The sequence below is a fragment of the Musca autumnalis genome, unplaced genomic scaffold, assembly GCF_047663935.1.
Source record: "Musca autumnalis isolate F117 unplaced genomic scaffold, ASM4766393v1 scaffold_4, whole genome shotgun sequence".
Taxonomy (NCBI): Eukaryota; Metazoa; Arthropoda; class Insecta; order Diptera; family Muscidae; genus Musca; species Musca autumnalis.
Genome location: NW_027411977.1, coordinates 227,515,492 through 227,533,669, shown reverse-complemented (window position 1 = coordinate 227,533,669; position 18,178 = coordinate 227,515,492). Strand labels below are relative to the sequence as shown.

The 18,178-nt window shown below is 34.5% G+C and overlaps 1 protein-coding gene across 1 annotated transcript; it reads left to right on the top strand.

Moving 5' to 3' along the window:
• Positions 1-14,624: 14,624 nt before the first annotated feature.
• On the top strand, positions 14,625-17,313 carry LOC141403905 (trafficking protein particle complex subunit 12). Its single transcript, XM_073986994.1, has 6 exons — positions 14,625-14,978; positions 15,300-15,628; positions 15,690-16,028; positions 16,139-16,384; positions 16,455-16,630; positions 16,693-17,313. The coding sequence occupies exons 1-6, from the start codon at positions 14,852-14,854 to the stop codon at positions 17,072-17,074; spliced, it is 1,599 nt and encodes a 532-aa protein (XP_073843095.1). The 5' UTR covers positions 14,625-14,851; the 3' UTR covers positions 17,075-17,313.
• The last annotated feature ends 865 nt before the right edge of the window (positions 17,314-18,178 follow it).

Here is an 18,178-nt window from a genome sequence, read left to right as displayed (position 1 = left end):
AGAACACACTTTACAACTTTTCACAAAATCTACAGGTGAAAAACAGATGACTGTGACGTTTTTTCGCAAATAAACCAAATAAACAACAGAACAATGCTGCAAATCAATATTGCCGGAAAAAACGTTAAAATTTGTCATTTTTCATTGATGCGGAGAAATCAGCTGATTGACTGAAATAAAACAATAGGTCTGTCTGGTTACCCTAAAATTTGTAACAACTTGTACCAATTGTTGCTGGAAGTCGTCTGATAACACAAATAACCAGCAAAAGAGATCGATTCGAGAGAGACATTTTGACAGTTCTTTCACTGAGAGTCTGCAAATGCTAGCTGGACAAATTTCTTCTAGCAAGCACTAGCAATGCTTCTTCTTCCTGAAAACAGTCAATCATCTGTTTTTAGTTTTTTGTTTATTTATGTTTGTGAACATTAGAAACAATTTTATTGTGGAAATAACATATTCTAATTGTATTGTTTTATGGAGAACAAATTTGTAAAGTGAAAAAATACTTTGTTGTTTCATTTTCTTTTTTGTTTTCAATAAAATACAACGTGTTTGCTTCCCTTATTGGCGGACAAATTGTTCTGTTTTGGCAAGCCAGCTGATTGCTTGCTGGTTTTTTGCTGGGAAGGTGTCTGTTTACTTTTTACAATTTTCCAGCAAAAGAGAATAAAAACACCTTACTCTCTGAGAAAGTTCTTGCTGGACAATTCTTGCTGGGAAAGTAACCAGACAGACTTAATAGGTTTGTCCTTGTACCAGCATTCGGCACACAACAATTTGAGCAAACACTTGCTCTGTTCCAGTACTGCAAGAATCTACTACTTTTTACTAAGATAACATTTTTTCCTTTATGTTATCGAAAAAATAGTAAAAATTAGTAGATTCTTGGAGTACTGGAACAGACCAACTGTTGTCAGTCCATGGTTTTTCAATTATTGATGGGAGAGGAGCTCTCTTTACTTGCTCGCGAGTAAAGAGGTGCCGCATTCTGCTTTTACTTTCTCAGTAATGGCTATATCACCCCATATGCTTTTTCACATGTATGACATCAGCTGGTGCTCAATTCTTGTTCTATGAAAATTTGAAATAAAAACTTTACAAAATAAAAATAAAATAAATATCAAATGAAAAATTTTATAAAGAGAACATTTTTCATTTCAAATTTTCATAGAACAAGAATCCAGCCCCTGGGGCTTAATTCTGTTTCTATGAAAATGTGAAATGAAAACTTTTATAAAGGAAGAAGCTGTCAAATGAAAAAAATTATAAAGGAAATATTTTTCATTTCAAGTTTTCATAGAACAAGAATCCACCCCCTGGTCTGTATATTAGTATACCCAAAGTGAGAACATACATGAGAAAGAGCTTTTTGTGTGATATAGCCATAAATATTACTCAGTAATGCCTGATTTAGACTATGCTGAATTTAGCAAATCTAGTGGATATAAGTTGTCATTATCATACTACATATGTCAAATAAAGCCAGATAATTGCTTAATCCAGTGTAGTCTAAATGGACTTTAACTTCTTTTTAGAGAGTAAAGGCCTGGGTACATAAGCTGCCTTGCCTGTTTGCCTTGCTTTTCTGCTTCATTTCTGACATAATAAAAATAAAAGAATAAAGAAGGCCGAGCAAATTTCGAACTGGGATGCCCTTTTCTTTTTTATTTTTTTATCGGAAGCAAGCAAGGTAAGCAAGCGAGGCAGCTTATGTACCCTGGCCTTTAAGCATTTTATATTCTTTCAAAGGAAAAAATTAAATAGAAAAAAGACAACATTCAGTACAAATTTTCAATTTGATTAATATTGACTATTACGATATTTGAATATTTTAAACCTTTGACAACTGCTAAAGCTACAAAATGTTACTGAACAAAATTCCTTCAGTAAAAATTAATTATAAATTCTCAGTAATAAAAATGTCAAAACAAGTCTCTCAATTCATTCTCTTTTACTGGACATTTGTGTAAAAAAACAACATTCAGTAATAATTTGTAACAATTATTACAAATTATCGAGTACGCACACACACTTAATTTTTTTTGCAAATCCATTGGATTAACCTTTTTTCGTAAAAATGTTTTCCTGGCACACGATCCGTTCGTACTAAAACGTGTACGTTTAAAATTTGGTTCTTGTAAAATTTTACGAAGCATTCGTCTTTATATAAAAGCATTGCTGACACCATCACAGAACATCAAAACCGGATTGATTATTGTATTGGGGGGACTATTTGGGTCGTTTTAAAAGAAGCATCTGTATAGGATCCAATGAAGTAAGCAAAATAAGGTCCCCACAAACTAAACAAGAGTAGAGTGTCAGTTCCAGAACTGCAAACTATTTTCATAAACATGTAGATTTAGATTCTTGCAGGTTCTGCAACAGACAATATGTGTGTTCGTTTACACAAAATTTGTACGAATTGTTACTGGATGTTGTTCGTTTACTCTACAGTACAATGCAAAAGACCTTAGTCGTTTACAAGAAGTTACTGGACTTGTACAAATTTGTACAAATTGTTGAGTAAACGAACACACCTAATGTATGAGTGTACGTTAGTTGATTTAATTATTCAAATTATTCAATTCGTTACCAGGCATTTACACCAGACAGTTTGTCTTCAAATACAACTCTGATTTATTAACACATACATACATTTGTCGTTTGTCCTCAGCTGTCCATCATTTTTTCACAGACATTAAGGAAGACAAATTTTTGGAATTTTTTTAAAAATAAGTGAGATAATAATTGAAATGTGTTGAAAACAAAAGAACATGAAAAGAAAACAAAAAACGGAAAACAAAAATAATTCGATGATTTTCATTCAAAATTTTACAACTGTTTTTGCAGTCGTCGGGACGCCTACGTCACACAGGCAAGTTGTGGGATTTTGACAATCAATACATGAAGTCAACTGTCCTGTCATTTGTAAACGCAGGGTTATTTTCAGGTATCGAACAGTCAATAATGGGATTAATGGGAATACTGAAACAGGTGGTGTTTTTACTATTAGTAGCTCTGTTCTTTTACTTACCTGAGGTTACCATTTTAACCATTTGTTACCATTTTTAACCTGGAAAGCGTTCCTTAACCCCGAAAAGTGGCAAAACTGGAAGCAATTTTTAAGAGAGTGAGAGGGGAGAGAGAGCGAAAATGGCTTTCTCTTCTACCACAGGCTACCAGCAAAATTTATGCAGGTAGAAAATGGCAGAACTGATTTTTCGACTTTTGTTTGACGATTATTTCACAAAATGGACGAAAAACCGAAGAAAAAGTCGAACACTGACAACACTAAATTAAAAACTGTGAAATAAAAGACGAAAATTGATTTTTTTATGTTTTTTCTGACATTGCTGCCAGACCTACCATTTTTCCGTTCCTTTACTTTTCTGGTAAAAATGTTCATGAGAGAGCAATTTTGAACAATTTTGACACTTTTCTCTTTTACCACTCTTACCATTAAAAAAGTAAAGGAAAAAAGCTAGTAATAGTTGTTTTATAGAGGAGAATATTGAGATTATTGTAGATAATGTAGGAAATGACAACAATGAAGGTATAGAAGAAGAAAACGCTAATCAGAAAGAAATTAAATTTTTGCGTGAGCAGCTTGAGCTAGCTCTAGCAACAATAGACTTTTTGCAAAACCAGCATGATATGGATCAGGAAAAAAATAGATGTTTTGCAGGAACAGTATGAGGTTGCTCTAAATAAAATTGATATTTTACATGACACCGGCATTTTCCCTTCCGAGACAGCCAGTCAAGAGAGTATCGATTTTGCGCGCGTCATAACGGATGAATCTTCAGCACCGTACACACCAGAACAACTAAACGTTGTACAATATTTCTACCTTCTTTCGAAGGATAGTTATGCATTTGCTAAAGACGTCTTGAACTTTTCTCCACCCAGTTCTGAATCCGTCCTCAGTTGGCGAGCAGATCCCACCTTAGTTGGATTTGATGCTAATGTAATGCGCATTTTGCGTACTAACCTAGAGCAAATGACAAATGAAGAACGTACGTGTGCTTTACAATTCGATTCTCTTAAAGTCACGGACACGGACAATAATCGCGTTACCTACGCTTTAGGTATTCAGTTGATAGGTTTGGTTAACGGCTGGGGAATATTTGTTGGCTTTGTTCTAACACCAGAATATAATCTTACTGTACTGGAACAAATTCTTGGAAATGTATTTTTTAAACTTCGAGCATTATCTTTGAATATTATTGTTTCTATTTGCGATCGACACAAAGTACATATACAATTTGTCCAGCAACACCATGATTACAGTGGGCACAACCGTCTTTGCTTCCCTCCAAATACAGGAGACAATCTTGTATGTATGTTCGATATTACCCATTTGTTTTATAATTTAGTAAATTACTTTTTAGATAATAAAGTTTCAATGAAAACCAGATTGGGCACACAGCCAAATCGTGTTTCAGCCGCTCTTGTTTCAAAAAATTTTCAATTCGAATCCCATTTGGATGAAGATGACAAATTATGTTCACAATTAAGAGGTAGTTTACACTATCTATCAATGTCATATGACATGAAATAAAAACATTCCATATTTACCCACGGAGGCTATGTGGAGACGTAGTTTTTTTACATTTTTGCTGGTATGGACGCACAGAGTAAATGGCTTAAGGAAAATCTCCAATATTACACATATTAGCGAATACATTACGATGGAAAATTTCATGTCATATGACATTTACATATAGTGTAAACTACCCCTAAGTAAAACCATATTTGCAACCAGCTATTATAAATCGTATTCGTATGAACGCCATCCTGTAGACAGAATATCTGCGCTTTTCAATAGAAATGTGTTTGCTGCTCTGAACACAGATTTGTTTTCCGATGATGATCAAAACGAACTAGAGGCAACTAGACAATTTTATGCTGGAATAATTCCAATCGTTGAACTTTGTTACGATCCCGTTTTAATGTAAACAACGACAAACAAGAGATGTGCGCAATTATCAATAGAGCTTTAAGTTTTCTTCAATTTGTTGATGCTGGTGAAATACCACTATACCTTCAGTTATCATTGTCAACATTATCGTCTCTTTTGATGGCTAATGATGACATTCTGATAAAATACAGTGTCAATGACGGCCTAGAGAGTGATTTTGTGGACATTAGAAAACGTTGCGGGGGCAGACCATCTTTTCGCGATCTTATAAGTATTAAGTCAAGATCGGATTGTGTAATTGGATTAACCAAATCTCTTGACAGGAATCTTTTTTGGTCGGAGAAGTCCAGTAAAAAAGTTTAAAGTAGTGCAATGCAGAGTTATGATTTCAATACATCTTTCGATGCAGTCCACACGGAGTTATGAAAAATGCATTCCGCTCGATACATTTTAGAAACACTCGCTTATAGATCCCTAGCCAAGCAAGCCAATTTTTTGATCCCTACAGTCGCAGTCTTTTTTTTCTGAACACTTTCTTGTGTCTAAAATTATAAGAATTTGTTAAAAAATAAAGAAATACAAACTAAGGATGCGAACATTGCTGTAACTCGCGAGACGCAAATTATTTTTGAAGGGGAGTTGGAGTTTTTTGGAAATCTGAACTGAAGTAGAAGGAAAAATGAAAAACCGTTTGGATGATGAAGCAATATCAATTTCGATGTCATAAAAAGCAGAGTAGAGGAAGTAAACTTATAGCACGGTTACACTACAGCTTTTTGCCGGGTTAACCCACTTCATGAGGATTTATTGCTTAATCTGGTCAAATCTGACCAGATTTGTCATACAAAAATTAAATCCACTCACGACTGGGTTTATTTTAAATCCGGCACAAATCCACCAAAAAATACAGTGTTGTATTCGGTATTTGTGCAAAAAAATCCAACTCTACTCAAAAAGTACCAAAAGTTGCAACTGTTTTTGCAACAGAGTTAGTCGTGTTTTACACGTTTACGATTGGTCGCATGAGATTTTATGGAGTTAATAAATCTAAAGTAACTTGAAAATCATAAAATTATTTATTTTTTTACTTTAGACACTTTTTTAAACAAAAAGTACGCTTGATACCATGTAAGAAATTGTCATACGAGAAATTGTAAAAGTGTAAAACACGACTTTACTAGTTATTTTGTATGTATACATAAACAAACATCAGCTGACAGTTTATATCCTCGAAAAGCTAAGTGTAACCAGCAAAGATTAACCCACTGGATCTATTAAACCCAGTGGGTTAACCTTCAATAGTGTAACCAGGGTATTATGCTAAGTTTACATTTACGAAATCCACTCGATTTCAACTGTCAATTCCATAGCTCAAACGTCATATGAAATCTCATCTGGATTTCATTTGACGTTTAACCCATGGTACAATAATTCAAATTAAAACGTTAATAATTAATTAAAACGTCAAAATTGTTTTGATGAATGATAACGGATGAGTAAACAAAGAAGAAGAAGAACGAAATGTTGAAATGAAAACAAAACAGAGTTGAATTTTTTGATCAATAATAAATATCAACTCTGCATGTCAACACGGTTTTGACAGATTAAGCCATAACAAAAAAAATTGTAATCAGCTGATAGCTGTGGCCTACCTAAGAATTATTTATATATTGTTACGGAATTAGATTTAACTAATGCCCGTGTAGACGTTGTTTTATTCCCCGATACGATTTGTACCAAATAAAACAGGGTTCGTTTTAGATTACGTTTCTACAATGCTTTATTTACTTTATTACACTTATTCAGAACCGACTTTAATTACTAAGCACACAGCAAGTCTCTAGTTAGCACGCAGCTATTCTTTAACCGATCTGTTCAGTTCAACGCTTAAAACACAACTACTCAATGTTGCCATTCGTAACTCTATTTATACCCAAAATCTCCTTGGTCTAGAAATATCTAGAACATATGGCAACCTCTCGAATCTGTGCAGCGAACACACAGACACACATTCGCACTAAGCGAACAACCATACTCACATACATACAAGTAGACAAGCACAGTAATGACGTAACTACAACAACAAACAACTACACGAAATACAAGAAGTAGGAACTAAACGATAATTACATTATTGTTGCAAAACAAAACAAACAAAAGAACATTAACAAAAGGTAATGTAACGACTAGAATGATGAAGAGAGTTCTACATGGTAGTTGTTGTTGCTTAGATAAAGTAACTGCGTAATAAAAACTTTACGTTACAATTCAAATTTTTAAATTAACGGAAATTAAACTAAACTAACTTAAACCTATCAGTTACATTCGTAACATTGCCTCCCGCTTAAGCCTGTTCGTCCCGAATAGGCACAGTTCCCTCTCGGTGGTATGGGCATTGGTAACACTGCCTCCCGCTTAAGCCTGTTCCTCTTGACTAGATGCAGTTCTCGTTCTGTAGTGGTGGCAACTGATTTAGATGTACCCTCTACTGCGTCAGCTTTGGACTCTTGCTCTTCTGGACGATGTTGCTTTCTCTCCAGGAATCGCGATGCTATACCTTCTTTCTTCGTGGTCACCTTCCTAAGTGCCACCTGGTCTTCCTCGGACTTGCCCTTCCTTGCTGTACGGCCGCTTTTCGATAGACCTTTCCTCGACGTACATCTTCTCTTTTTCCTCCTCGTCGCGAGATTTTTCCACTTTCCTACGGGCCAATTGTCAGCGGCTTCCACCTTCAGCGTACGGACATCTCCAGCGATCTCGTCGGATTCTGCACTTTGGCGATGCTTGCTTTTCTCGTTGTAGCCCACATTTATCGGTATTTCCACATTGGACCAAGTCATCACACGGTGCTTTATGTCCAGGTTGATGTCGAAGGCAATCATAAAGTCCACGCCAAGTATAACTTCGTCCACAATATCGGCCACTATAAAATCGAAATTTACCGATTTCCTACCCATACTTAGCCTTTGGTAGGCCTTTCCATGCACCGGGGTCTTCTCGCCTGTGGCCGTCCGCAATTTGACTCCATTTAACGGCAATACCTTCCCTTTTACCAAATCCGGTCTAATAATGGACTTTGTTGCACCGGTGTCCAATGTCAAGGTACGCAATACACCATTGACGAAGCCTTTAACCGTTAAGTTGTGATTCTTCTGCTGGACTATGGCTATAGAGATTGTGGGACCATCATTTTCATCCTCTGCCAGCAGCGTCTCGTGATTGACGGAATTCCCTTTATTTGATTCACCTGATGTCACCCTTTCCAGATTCTTGGCCACCGGTTGGTCGTCGCTTTTTGAAGGCGGTGAGGTGGATCTGGGCCTTGCTTGTCTCAATCTGCATTCTCGGGCCAAGTGTCCAGTTTTCCGACAGTTATAACAAGTTTTTCTCGTTTTTCCAGCCCCTCGTTTCACACGCATTAGTGCATCTTTCAGATGATCGACCACGGTCTGGGAATTGTTGTCCTCAACTTCCAGCCTCCTCACGTTGTAAGCTTTAGGTTTCACCAGCATCTTCGCGGTTTCTTGGGCCAGGGCAAATGACACGGTTTCTGCAAATGTTCCTATCGGTGCCGCATACGTCGCAAATTTTATCTCTGGATCACGAATACCACTTGCAAATGTCTCAATCTTTATGCGGTCCACCAATGGATGTGTCTCTCCTGGATATGCCAACTGCGCCAACCGCTCTATATCAGGTGCAAAGTCTTGTAAGGTCTCATTTGGCTTCTGGACTCTTCCCCTTAGTTCCATTCGGTAGATCTCTTGCTTGTGTTCACTACCGTACTTACGTTCAAGAGCAGCCATTATATCTCCATAGTTGTTCCTAGAAGCGGCGGGAATACTCTGTAATACGTCAGCAGCATCACCCTTCAATGCCATAAGGAGTGATACCGCCTTGTCGTTGTCGTTCCAAGAATCTCTAGCAGCCAATGTCTCGAACTGTAATTTGAACACATTTAAAGAGGTTGAGCCGTCGAACACTGGAGGCTTGATTTTTATCGTGTTATGAATAGCTCTCACTGGGTCACCTTTGATTTCCAGTTCCGACATTTTCTTTTCTATGCCCAGAATCTTCTCCTCTTGAGCCAGAAATTTCTCGTCAACAGACAAAATCTTTTTATCCAACTCTTTAATTTGTACCTCCACGTTTTCTACTCTCTTTTCAATCACCATCGTGATGTTCTCGAGTTTCTCGTTAATAGTTCTAGAATTTGCCTCTAATTTCTCTTCCATGCCCTTAGCGATTTTTCTAGAGTTCTCTTCTAACTTTTCCTCTAAGTTGTCGTCGAATTTGGCAAATCTTTCCTCCAATTTTCTGGAATATTCTTCACTCTTTCTGGAATTTTCTTCCATTTTAGCATCTAATTTCTCCATCATTTTACTGGAATTTTCTTCATTCTTTCTAAACATCTCTTCTAACATCTTACTGTTGTCAGATTTCATTTCCAGCATCATCATAGCCAGCATTGATTTCAAATCGTCACCCCTGGCAGCTACCGACGAAATTTCCTCAACGCTGGATTCGCCCTTTGCCGATAACTCGACTTCCTCCTTACCGTCGAACTCATATTCATCGATGTTCATTCCACGGCGCTCGAACTCTTCCAACAAGCGTTTTTGTAGTTCGGCCTTGTTGCCAGTAGAACACAACTCCAACTTACTTAGCTCCTTCTTCAAGTCTTCCACTCGTAGATCCTTAACTTCATTGTAGGATGATCGTAATCCCACTTCTGACACCAATTGTTACGGAATTAGATTTAACTAATGCCCGTGTAGACGTTGTTTTATTCCCCGATACGATTTGTACCAAATAAAACAGGGTTCGTTTTAGATTACGTTTCTACAATGCTTTATTTACTTTATTACACTTATTCAGAACCGACTTTAATTACTAAGCACACAGCAAGTCTCTAGTTAGCACGCAGCTATTCTTTAACCGATCTGTTCAGTTCAACGCTTAAAACACAACTACTCAATGTTGCCATTCGTAACTCTATTTATACCCAAAATCTCCTTGGTCTAGAAATATCTAGAACATATGGCAACCTCTCGAATCTGTGCAGCGAACACACAGACACACATTCGCACTAAGCGAACAACCATACTCACATACATACAAGTAGACAAGCACAGTAATGACGTAACTACAACAACAAACAACTACACGAAATACAAGAAGTAGGAACTAAACGATAATTACATTATTGTTGCAAAACAAAACAAACAAAAGAACATTAACAAAAGGTAATGTAACGACTAGAGTGATGAAGAGAGTTCTACATGGTAGTTGTTGTTGCTTAGATAAAGTAACTGCGTAATAAAAACTTTACGTTACAATTCAAATTTTTAAATTAACGGAAATTAAACTAAACTAACTTAAACCTATCAGTTACATTCGTAACAATTGCTTTGTATTTATTTAGTTTAACCTATGGATTTGACAGTTGAAATCGAGTGGATTTCGTAAATGTAAACCAGCATTTAGTTACGATCAAATTTAATGGAGAGTTTTTATAATTTGTGTTAATGTAATAAAGTTAATATTCTTGTTTTACACAAATAACCAATGTATTCTATTTATTTTGGGATATTTGCAAAGGCTTGCATTTTATAGCATCTTTAGACTGCATTTAAATTCAATCAAAAACATTACATCAAAGGCTGTTGTTTGGATCGAAATTGGAGTGCATCCTAGCTGTGTGCCGTGGAAGCAAAATTGAGTGCATCCTAGCTGCGCGCTCTCTTGTAAAATTCATAGGTGAATTCATACGAAAAGATGTACTCCAGCGGCATTTGTTCTAGTGATTTAACTGCATCCGCGGATGCAAACTTTTTGCCGGGAACGTGCAAGTTCAAAATTAGGTTCTTGTTTAAATCCGTGAGAGCAATTTTCACAGTTTTCTGAGGGAAGAGAGAACTTTTCTCTTTTGCTACTTTTACTATTAAAATAGTAAAGGAACAAAGCTTAAATAATTTGAGTAATAAATGGCACAAAACATACAAAAACTGAGGCACAGGCGTATACGAACATCCGTTTCTTCATATTATCGATTTTTTTTGGTCTGTTCCTTTACTTTTGAAAATTGTAAAACCGGCAAAAGTAGTAAAAGTTGTAAACTGTTCCCATATGAATTACATGGTGTCAGAAGTAAAGGAACGCTTTTCAAGTAAAAAGTGGTAAAACTTGAAGATTCTTGCACGTAAAGGAACAGAACTTTTATTTGTTGTTTGTCATCTGTTTATCGGGGTTGCCATCAAGTAACAAATATTACGTACAGATCATGGCAGAACTGAAAAGTCAAATCCCTTTACAAAAAATTAATTTTGTTGTAATTTCCCCAACAACATAAAGAAAGTTTTGACATAACATATTCAAAATTTTACGATGCCACTACCTGCCATGGTACAGATGCATAAGCAAAATTCAGAAAATATGTATTATGGAAACCCTGAAATATAAAAGCTTTTCTGAAATAGACGAAAGCTTTTATATAAAGACGAATGCTTCGTAAAATTTTACAAGAACCAAATTTTGAACGTACACGTTTTAGTACGAACGGTTCGTGTGACAGGAAAACATTTTTACGAAAACAGGTTGTTAATTCACTGGATTTGCAAAAAAATTAAGTGTGTGTGCGTACTCGATAATTTATAATAATTGTTACAAATTATTACTGAATGTTGTTTTTTTTACACAAATGTCCAGTAAAGGAGAATGAATTGAGAGACTTGTTTTGAAATTTTTATTACTGAGAACTTATAATTTTTACTGAAGGAATTTTGTTCAGTAACATTTTGTAGCTTTAGCAGTTGTCAAAGGTTTAAAATATTCAAATATCGTAACAGTCAATATTAATCAAATTGAAAATTTGTACTGAATGTTGTCTTTTTACTTTTTAATTTTTTCCTTTGAAAGAATATAAAATGCTTAAAGGCCAGGCTACATAAGCTGCCTCGCCGATAAAAGAATAAAAAAGAAAAGGGCATCCCAGTTATTCTTTTATTTTTATTATGTCAGAAATGAAGCAGAAAAGCAAGGCAAACAGGCAAGGCAGCTTATGTACCCAGGCCTTTACTCTCTAAAAAGAAGTTAAAGTCCATTTAGACTACACTGGATTAAGCAATTATCTGGCTTTATTTGACATATGTAGTATGATAATGACAACTTATATCCACTAGATTTGCTACTAATTTGCTACTATCCACTAAATTTGCTTTTAGAGAAATCATTCTTAGTAAGAATTGCCCGTACATTTAATAAATTGCCACCTTCTCTTAAAGGGTTTGACTGTTCTCTGTGTTCCTTCAAACGGAAATTGTATATATATGCTCAGTCTCATGATGTCTGAATGAGTTCGTTTTATTTTGTGTTCGTTATATCTACTTTGCATAGCTGGGTTAATGAAATACTGTTTTTCTTTTGGTCCATTTTGTATTTTCTTTAATAATTAATTTATTTTTGTTAAAATTTGTAATATGATGTAATTTGTAATATTATGTTATGAAAATTGTAATGTTTGTATTCTTTTTTTATGAGTAGTCAGCATTTTCGTGTGTCTTTTTTTAGGAAAATATTTTTTTTTTTTTTTTTTGCATTATTATGTATTTATTAGATTTTAGTTCTAATATAAGATTTGAGTGTAGTTTATGTTAAGTTTGTTTTTGTAACATATACGGCCTTTTTGGCTTGGTTACCAATCTTGAAATAAATAAATTAAAATTAAATTAAATTCAGCATAGTCTAAATCAGGCATTACTGAGTAATATTTATGGCTATATCACACAAAAAGCTCTTTCTCATGTATGTTCTCACTTTGGGTATACTAATATACAGACCAGTAGTGGGATTCTGTAACTCATTTTTGCTGTTACCGACAAAAATCGGTAAAATTAAATCTCAAAATTATGACTAAAAACATAAAGAAAAGTTGGCATCACTGTTTGTGTCGGTAGAGGCTGCCGACTACTTTTTATTCATCGTTAACATACCGAAAAATTTCGTTAAATATCGAAATTATAAGCATTTTAATTTTACCGACAATTATCGATAACAGCAAAAATGAGTTACAGAATCCCACTACAGTAGTGGGATTCTCTAACCCATTTTTTGAGTTAACGACAAAAATCGATAAAATTAAAACGCAAAATTATGAATGAAAAATTCAAATTAAAGTTGACAACACTCTTGCTATCGGTAGAACTTTGCGACTACTATTTATTCGTCGCTAACTTACCGACAAACATCAGCTTTGTTCCTTTACCTGCCTGAGGTTACCATTTCTTACCATTTTTAACCTGCAAAGCGTTCCTTTACTTCAACAAGCATACAATTTATATGAGACCAATTCACCACTTTTACCATTTTTTGCCACTGTTACCATTTTTTAAAGTAAAGGAACAGACCAATCGTTAATTACCGAAGTTATAAGCATTTTAATTTTACCGACATTTTTCGGTAACTCAAAAAATGAGTTAGAGAATCCCACTACAGGGGATGGATTCTTGTTCTATGAAAACTTGAAATGAAAAATATTTCCTTTATAATTTTTTTAATTTGACAGTTTTCTCCTTTATAAAAGTTTTCATTTCATATTTTCATAGAAACAGAATTGAGCCCCAGGGGCTGGATTCTTGTTTCTTTGAAAATTTGAAATGAAAAATGTTCTTTTTCATTTGACATTTATTTGCTTTATAAAAGTTTTCATTTCACATTTTCATACAACAAGAATTGATCTGATGTCATACATGTGAAAAAGCATATGGAGTGATATAGCCATTACTGAGAATGTACAAAGCAGAATGCGGCACCTCTTTACTCCCATCACTAATTGAAAAACCATGGACTGACAACAGTTGGTCTGTTCCAGTACTCCAAGAATCTACTAATTTTTACTATTTTTTCGATAACATAACCCTGCGTTTACAAAAGACAGGACAGTTGACTTCATGTATTGATTGTCAAAAACCCAAAACTTGCCTTTGTGACGTAGGCGTCCAGTCAACTGCAAAAACAGTTGTAAAATTATGAATGAAAATCATCGAATTCCTTTTGTTTTCCGTTCACATATATTGTTTTTGTACTTATTCTTTTGTTTTCAACACATTTGAATTATCATCTCACTTCTTTTTCACAAAAATGTCAAGAATTTGTTAACCCGGCTGTCTGTGAAAGAATGATGGACAGCTGGTAGCCAAACGACAAATGTATGTATGTGTTATTAAATCAGAGTTGTATTTGAAGACAAACTGCCTAGTGTACACGCCTAGTAAAGGAAAAAATGTTATCTTAGTAAAAAGTAGTAGATTCTTGCAGTACTGGAACAGAGCAAGTGTTTGCTCAAATTGTTGTGTGCCGAATGCTGGTACCATGGTACAATAATTCATAGGTAGGCCAGGTATGAGAATCGCCAAAAAAATACAACCCTGTTGATATGGCGTAAAACGTCAAAATTGTTTTGATGAATGATAACGGATGAGTAAACAAAGAAGAAGAAGAACGAAATGTTGAAATGAAAACAAAACAGAGTTGAATTTTTTGATCAATAATAAATATCAACTCTGCATGTCAACACGGTTTTGACAGATTAAGCCATAACAAAAAAAAATTGTAATCAGCTGTTAGCTGTGGCCTACCTAAGAATTATTGTACCATGGCTGGTACAAGGACAAACCTATTGTTTTATTTCAGTCAATCAGCTGATTTCTCCGCATCAATGAAAAATGACAAATTTTAACGTTTTTTCCGGCAATATTGATTTGCAACATTGTTCTGTTGTTTATTTGCGAAAAAACGTCACAGTCATCTGTTTTTCACCTGTAATTTTTGTGAAGAGTTGTTAGTGGGGCGTATTATTTGGAAAAATACGTAAAACTTAAAAAAACAGGCAGAAAAACGTAAAAATTGTTTAATAAAGCTAAGTAAAGCATGGAGAACAAAGGCGTAAGTGGGCAACAGCCAAGCCTAAGTCAATATTTTTCAAATGATCCACCAAGCTTTTTCGATGAATTGGCCAGCAACAAAACATCAACATCATCGCAACAAATGGAAACAGGTATGGATGGATGATGGATGGACAAGTTCAGGGTCATGATTTTTGATAAATATTTCAATATAGGGGAGCGGTTAGTTATTAAATGTATTAAACTGCAATATAGGGGAGTCAAAGTGTATAGTAGTTGAGTTTACAGACTCCACTTGTTTTGAAATTGATACAAGTAGGGTGTGCTGACCTCAGCAAAGTGAAATTTTTCAGTGGGAAATTAATCTTCCAAGTTGAAATGGTAAATTTGGAAGAGAGTTGTGCATTATGTTCTCTGCTTAATTTTGCAATAAGTACATTAACAATGTTTTTTCTTCCTGGTTTTTACCTTAGGTGACACCATATCCAATCAGCTGCCATCAAATCCCCAAGCAACACCGGCCACAATGAATCCTAATCAAGTAACTTTAATGAATACCACACCGGCCAGCAATGCAGGACACAACAATATATCTCACTCGGTCTCCAATAGTAATGTAGCTTTAACATCTAATAGTTTTACGGGTGGTTTCAAAACACCAGAATATATTGAAAATCAAGCTGAATTAGAAGAAGATATGAAAATTCCCGATGAGGTGAGGAATTTTTGGGAAACTCCCATAACACCAAATGGCCAACCACCGCTGTTGACAACGCCAGGTATTCAAACTGCTACAGATTTGGTAGGTGGAATATAAAGAGTTCTAATCTTTCAAAATGTTAATATCTGTTGTTCTCTTCTAGCCCGATTTAATTGCCATTGCCGTTTCCAAACATTTGGGTGATGCTGAGTTGGCACATCGTAAAATTCCTGGTGTGGATAATGTTACACAAGATGAGCGTGGTTTAAGATCACTTATTGCCTCGGGCTGTTATAGATCTGCCATAAATTTAACTGGACGTTTATTGACAATATATGGTCAGGGTTATGGTCGTTCGGGTCAACCTGCTAAACATTCACCTCATTCCCTGCAATTGTGGTTTACGCGATTAGCCTTATTGGCGAAATTGGGAGAATATGAATTGCTGCAAAAGGAAGCTGAACCATTTGATAGGTTAAATAAGCCTGATGTTTTCTATGAGGTAGGTTGTGGGAGTTATATTCGACATCAAGACATAGAGGGTGCCCCTAAAAGAGCCCTATTTTTTAGAAACAACTTTTAATATCCCCAAAAATGTCTTCTTTTTTCTAGTTCTATCCCGAAATGTATCCTGGCAAGACTGGTTCCATTGCCTGTTTCTCCTTTCGTTTGTTGTTAGCCGAAATGCCCATTTATTTGGGTAATCCACAGCTGGCATTGGATCGTCTATCGGAGCTCTATGTAATTACAAATGAAATTAAACTTTATTTCGCTGGAAAGAATATGAAAGAGGCCCAGGAGTTTTGGAAGAAGAGGGAGTTTAAAATTTTACATGCCATTGTGAACTGTGCCATAATAGTAAGTTCAAACATTAGGGTAGATTAAAAAAAATATTCATTAATTATTTTTTTTTTATTATTTTTACCAGCTAAAGAAATACAATCTCATAGACGACATATTGCGCAGCATGATTGCTGATGGCGGCGATTTGGATAAGGAAGAGAGAAGGGCCCTCTTTTCGGCTTGGGGTCGTATCTACTTACAAATTGGTGATGTCTTTGGGGCGGAACAAAAATTTGCGGAGGCTCGAAGGCTAAGAAAAATGTAAGTTGTGGGGATATGTATCTCAAAAGCCAATATTAATAAAATCCCCCCTTCCCTTCCAGCTATTCTCAACCCGACATACGTGATTTGGTGGACAAAGGCCTCATAACTGTGGCCCAAAATGATTTTCCGGAAGCTTATGCCACTTTCCAAAAGGCTCTGCATTTAGAATCAGGCAATACCATGATATTAAATAACATGGGTGTCTGTCTACTCTATGCCGGAAAACTCAAAGAGGCCATTACCCTCTTTGAACGGGCCATCAATTTGAATCCTCAAAAGTCATTAAATGAAAGTTTACTCGTTAATCTTTCCACCCTCTATGAATTGGAATCGAATAATTCAAAAAATAAGAAGCTAAACCTCCTACGTCTGATTAATCGTTATAAGCCCGATTTGAATATTAGTTTAGAAATTTGCCTCAAGTTACAGACACCCAATTAAAGGGGGAGAGGAAAATTTTGTGGGAGTTGAACTCTTAAATAATATTTTAACAAAAATTATTTTCAATTTTGTATTAAACAAAAGACACTTTTTTAGATAAAATTATAGTATTTTTTTGGAAATAGTAGTATGTATATCCATCCATTGTCTGTGTATAAAAACCCTATTAGTTTATTATTTATTTTAAGTATTTTAGTTAAAATAAATAAAAATATTTTATTTTGGAATACAAATAAAAACACTTTTCATATTTTTTATTCCATAACAAAATTTAAAATCCACGTTTTGTTAAAGTTTGAAAAATTATTTTTTAAAAAATTCACTCTTTGTGGTGTTTTGAAAATATTATTTTTAAAAAATCCACGTTTTGTGTATATTTGAAAAATTAATTTTTAAAAAATCCACGTTTTGTGGAATTTTGAAAAATTAATTTTTAAAAAATCCGTTTTGTGGATTTTGAAAAATTAATTTTTAAAAAATCCGTTTTGTGGATTTTGAAAAATTAATTTTTAAAAAATCCGTTTTGTGGATTTTGAAAAATTAATTTTTAAAAAATCCATGTTTTATGGATTTTGAAAAATTAATTTTTAAAAAATCCGTTTTGTGGATTTTAAAAAATTAATTTTTAAAAAATCCACGTTTTGTGGAATTTTGAAGAATTAGTTTTTAAAAAATCCATGTTTTGTGGATTTTGAAAAATTAATTTTTAAAAAATCCAAGTTTTGTGGAATTTTGAAAAATTAGTTTTTAAATAATCCGCGTTTTGTGGAATTTTGAAAAATTAGTTTTTTAAAAATCCACGTTTTGTGTATAATTTGAAAAATTAATTTTAAAAAAGTCCACGTTTTGTGGAATTTTCAAAAATTAACTAATTTTTAAAAAATCCACGTTTTGTGTATATTTGAAAAATTAGTTTTTAAAAAATCCACGTTTTGTGTATATTTGAAAAATTAGTTTTTAAAAAATCCACGTTTTGTGTATATTTGAAAAATTAGTTTTTAAAAAATCCACGTTTTGTGTATATTTGAAAAATTGGTTTTTAAAAAATCCACGTTTTGTGTATATTTGAAAAATTAGTTTTTAAAAAATCCACGTTTTGTGTAT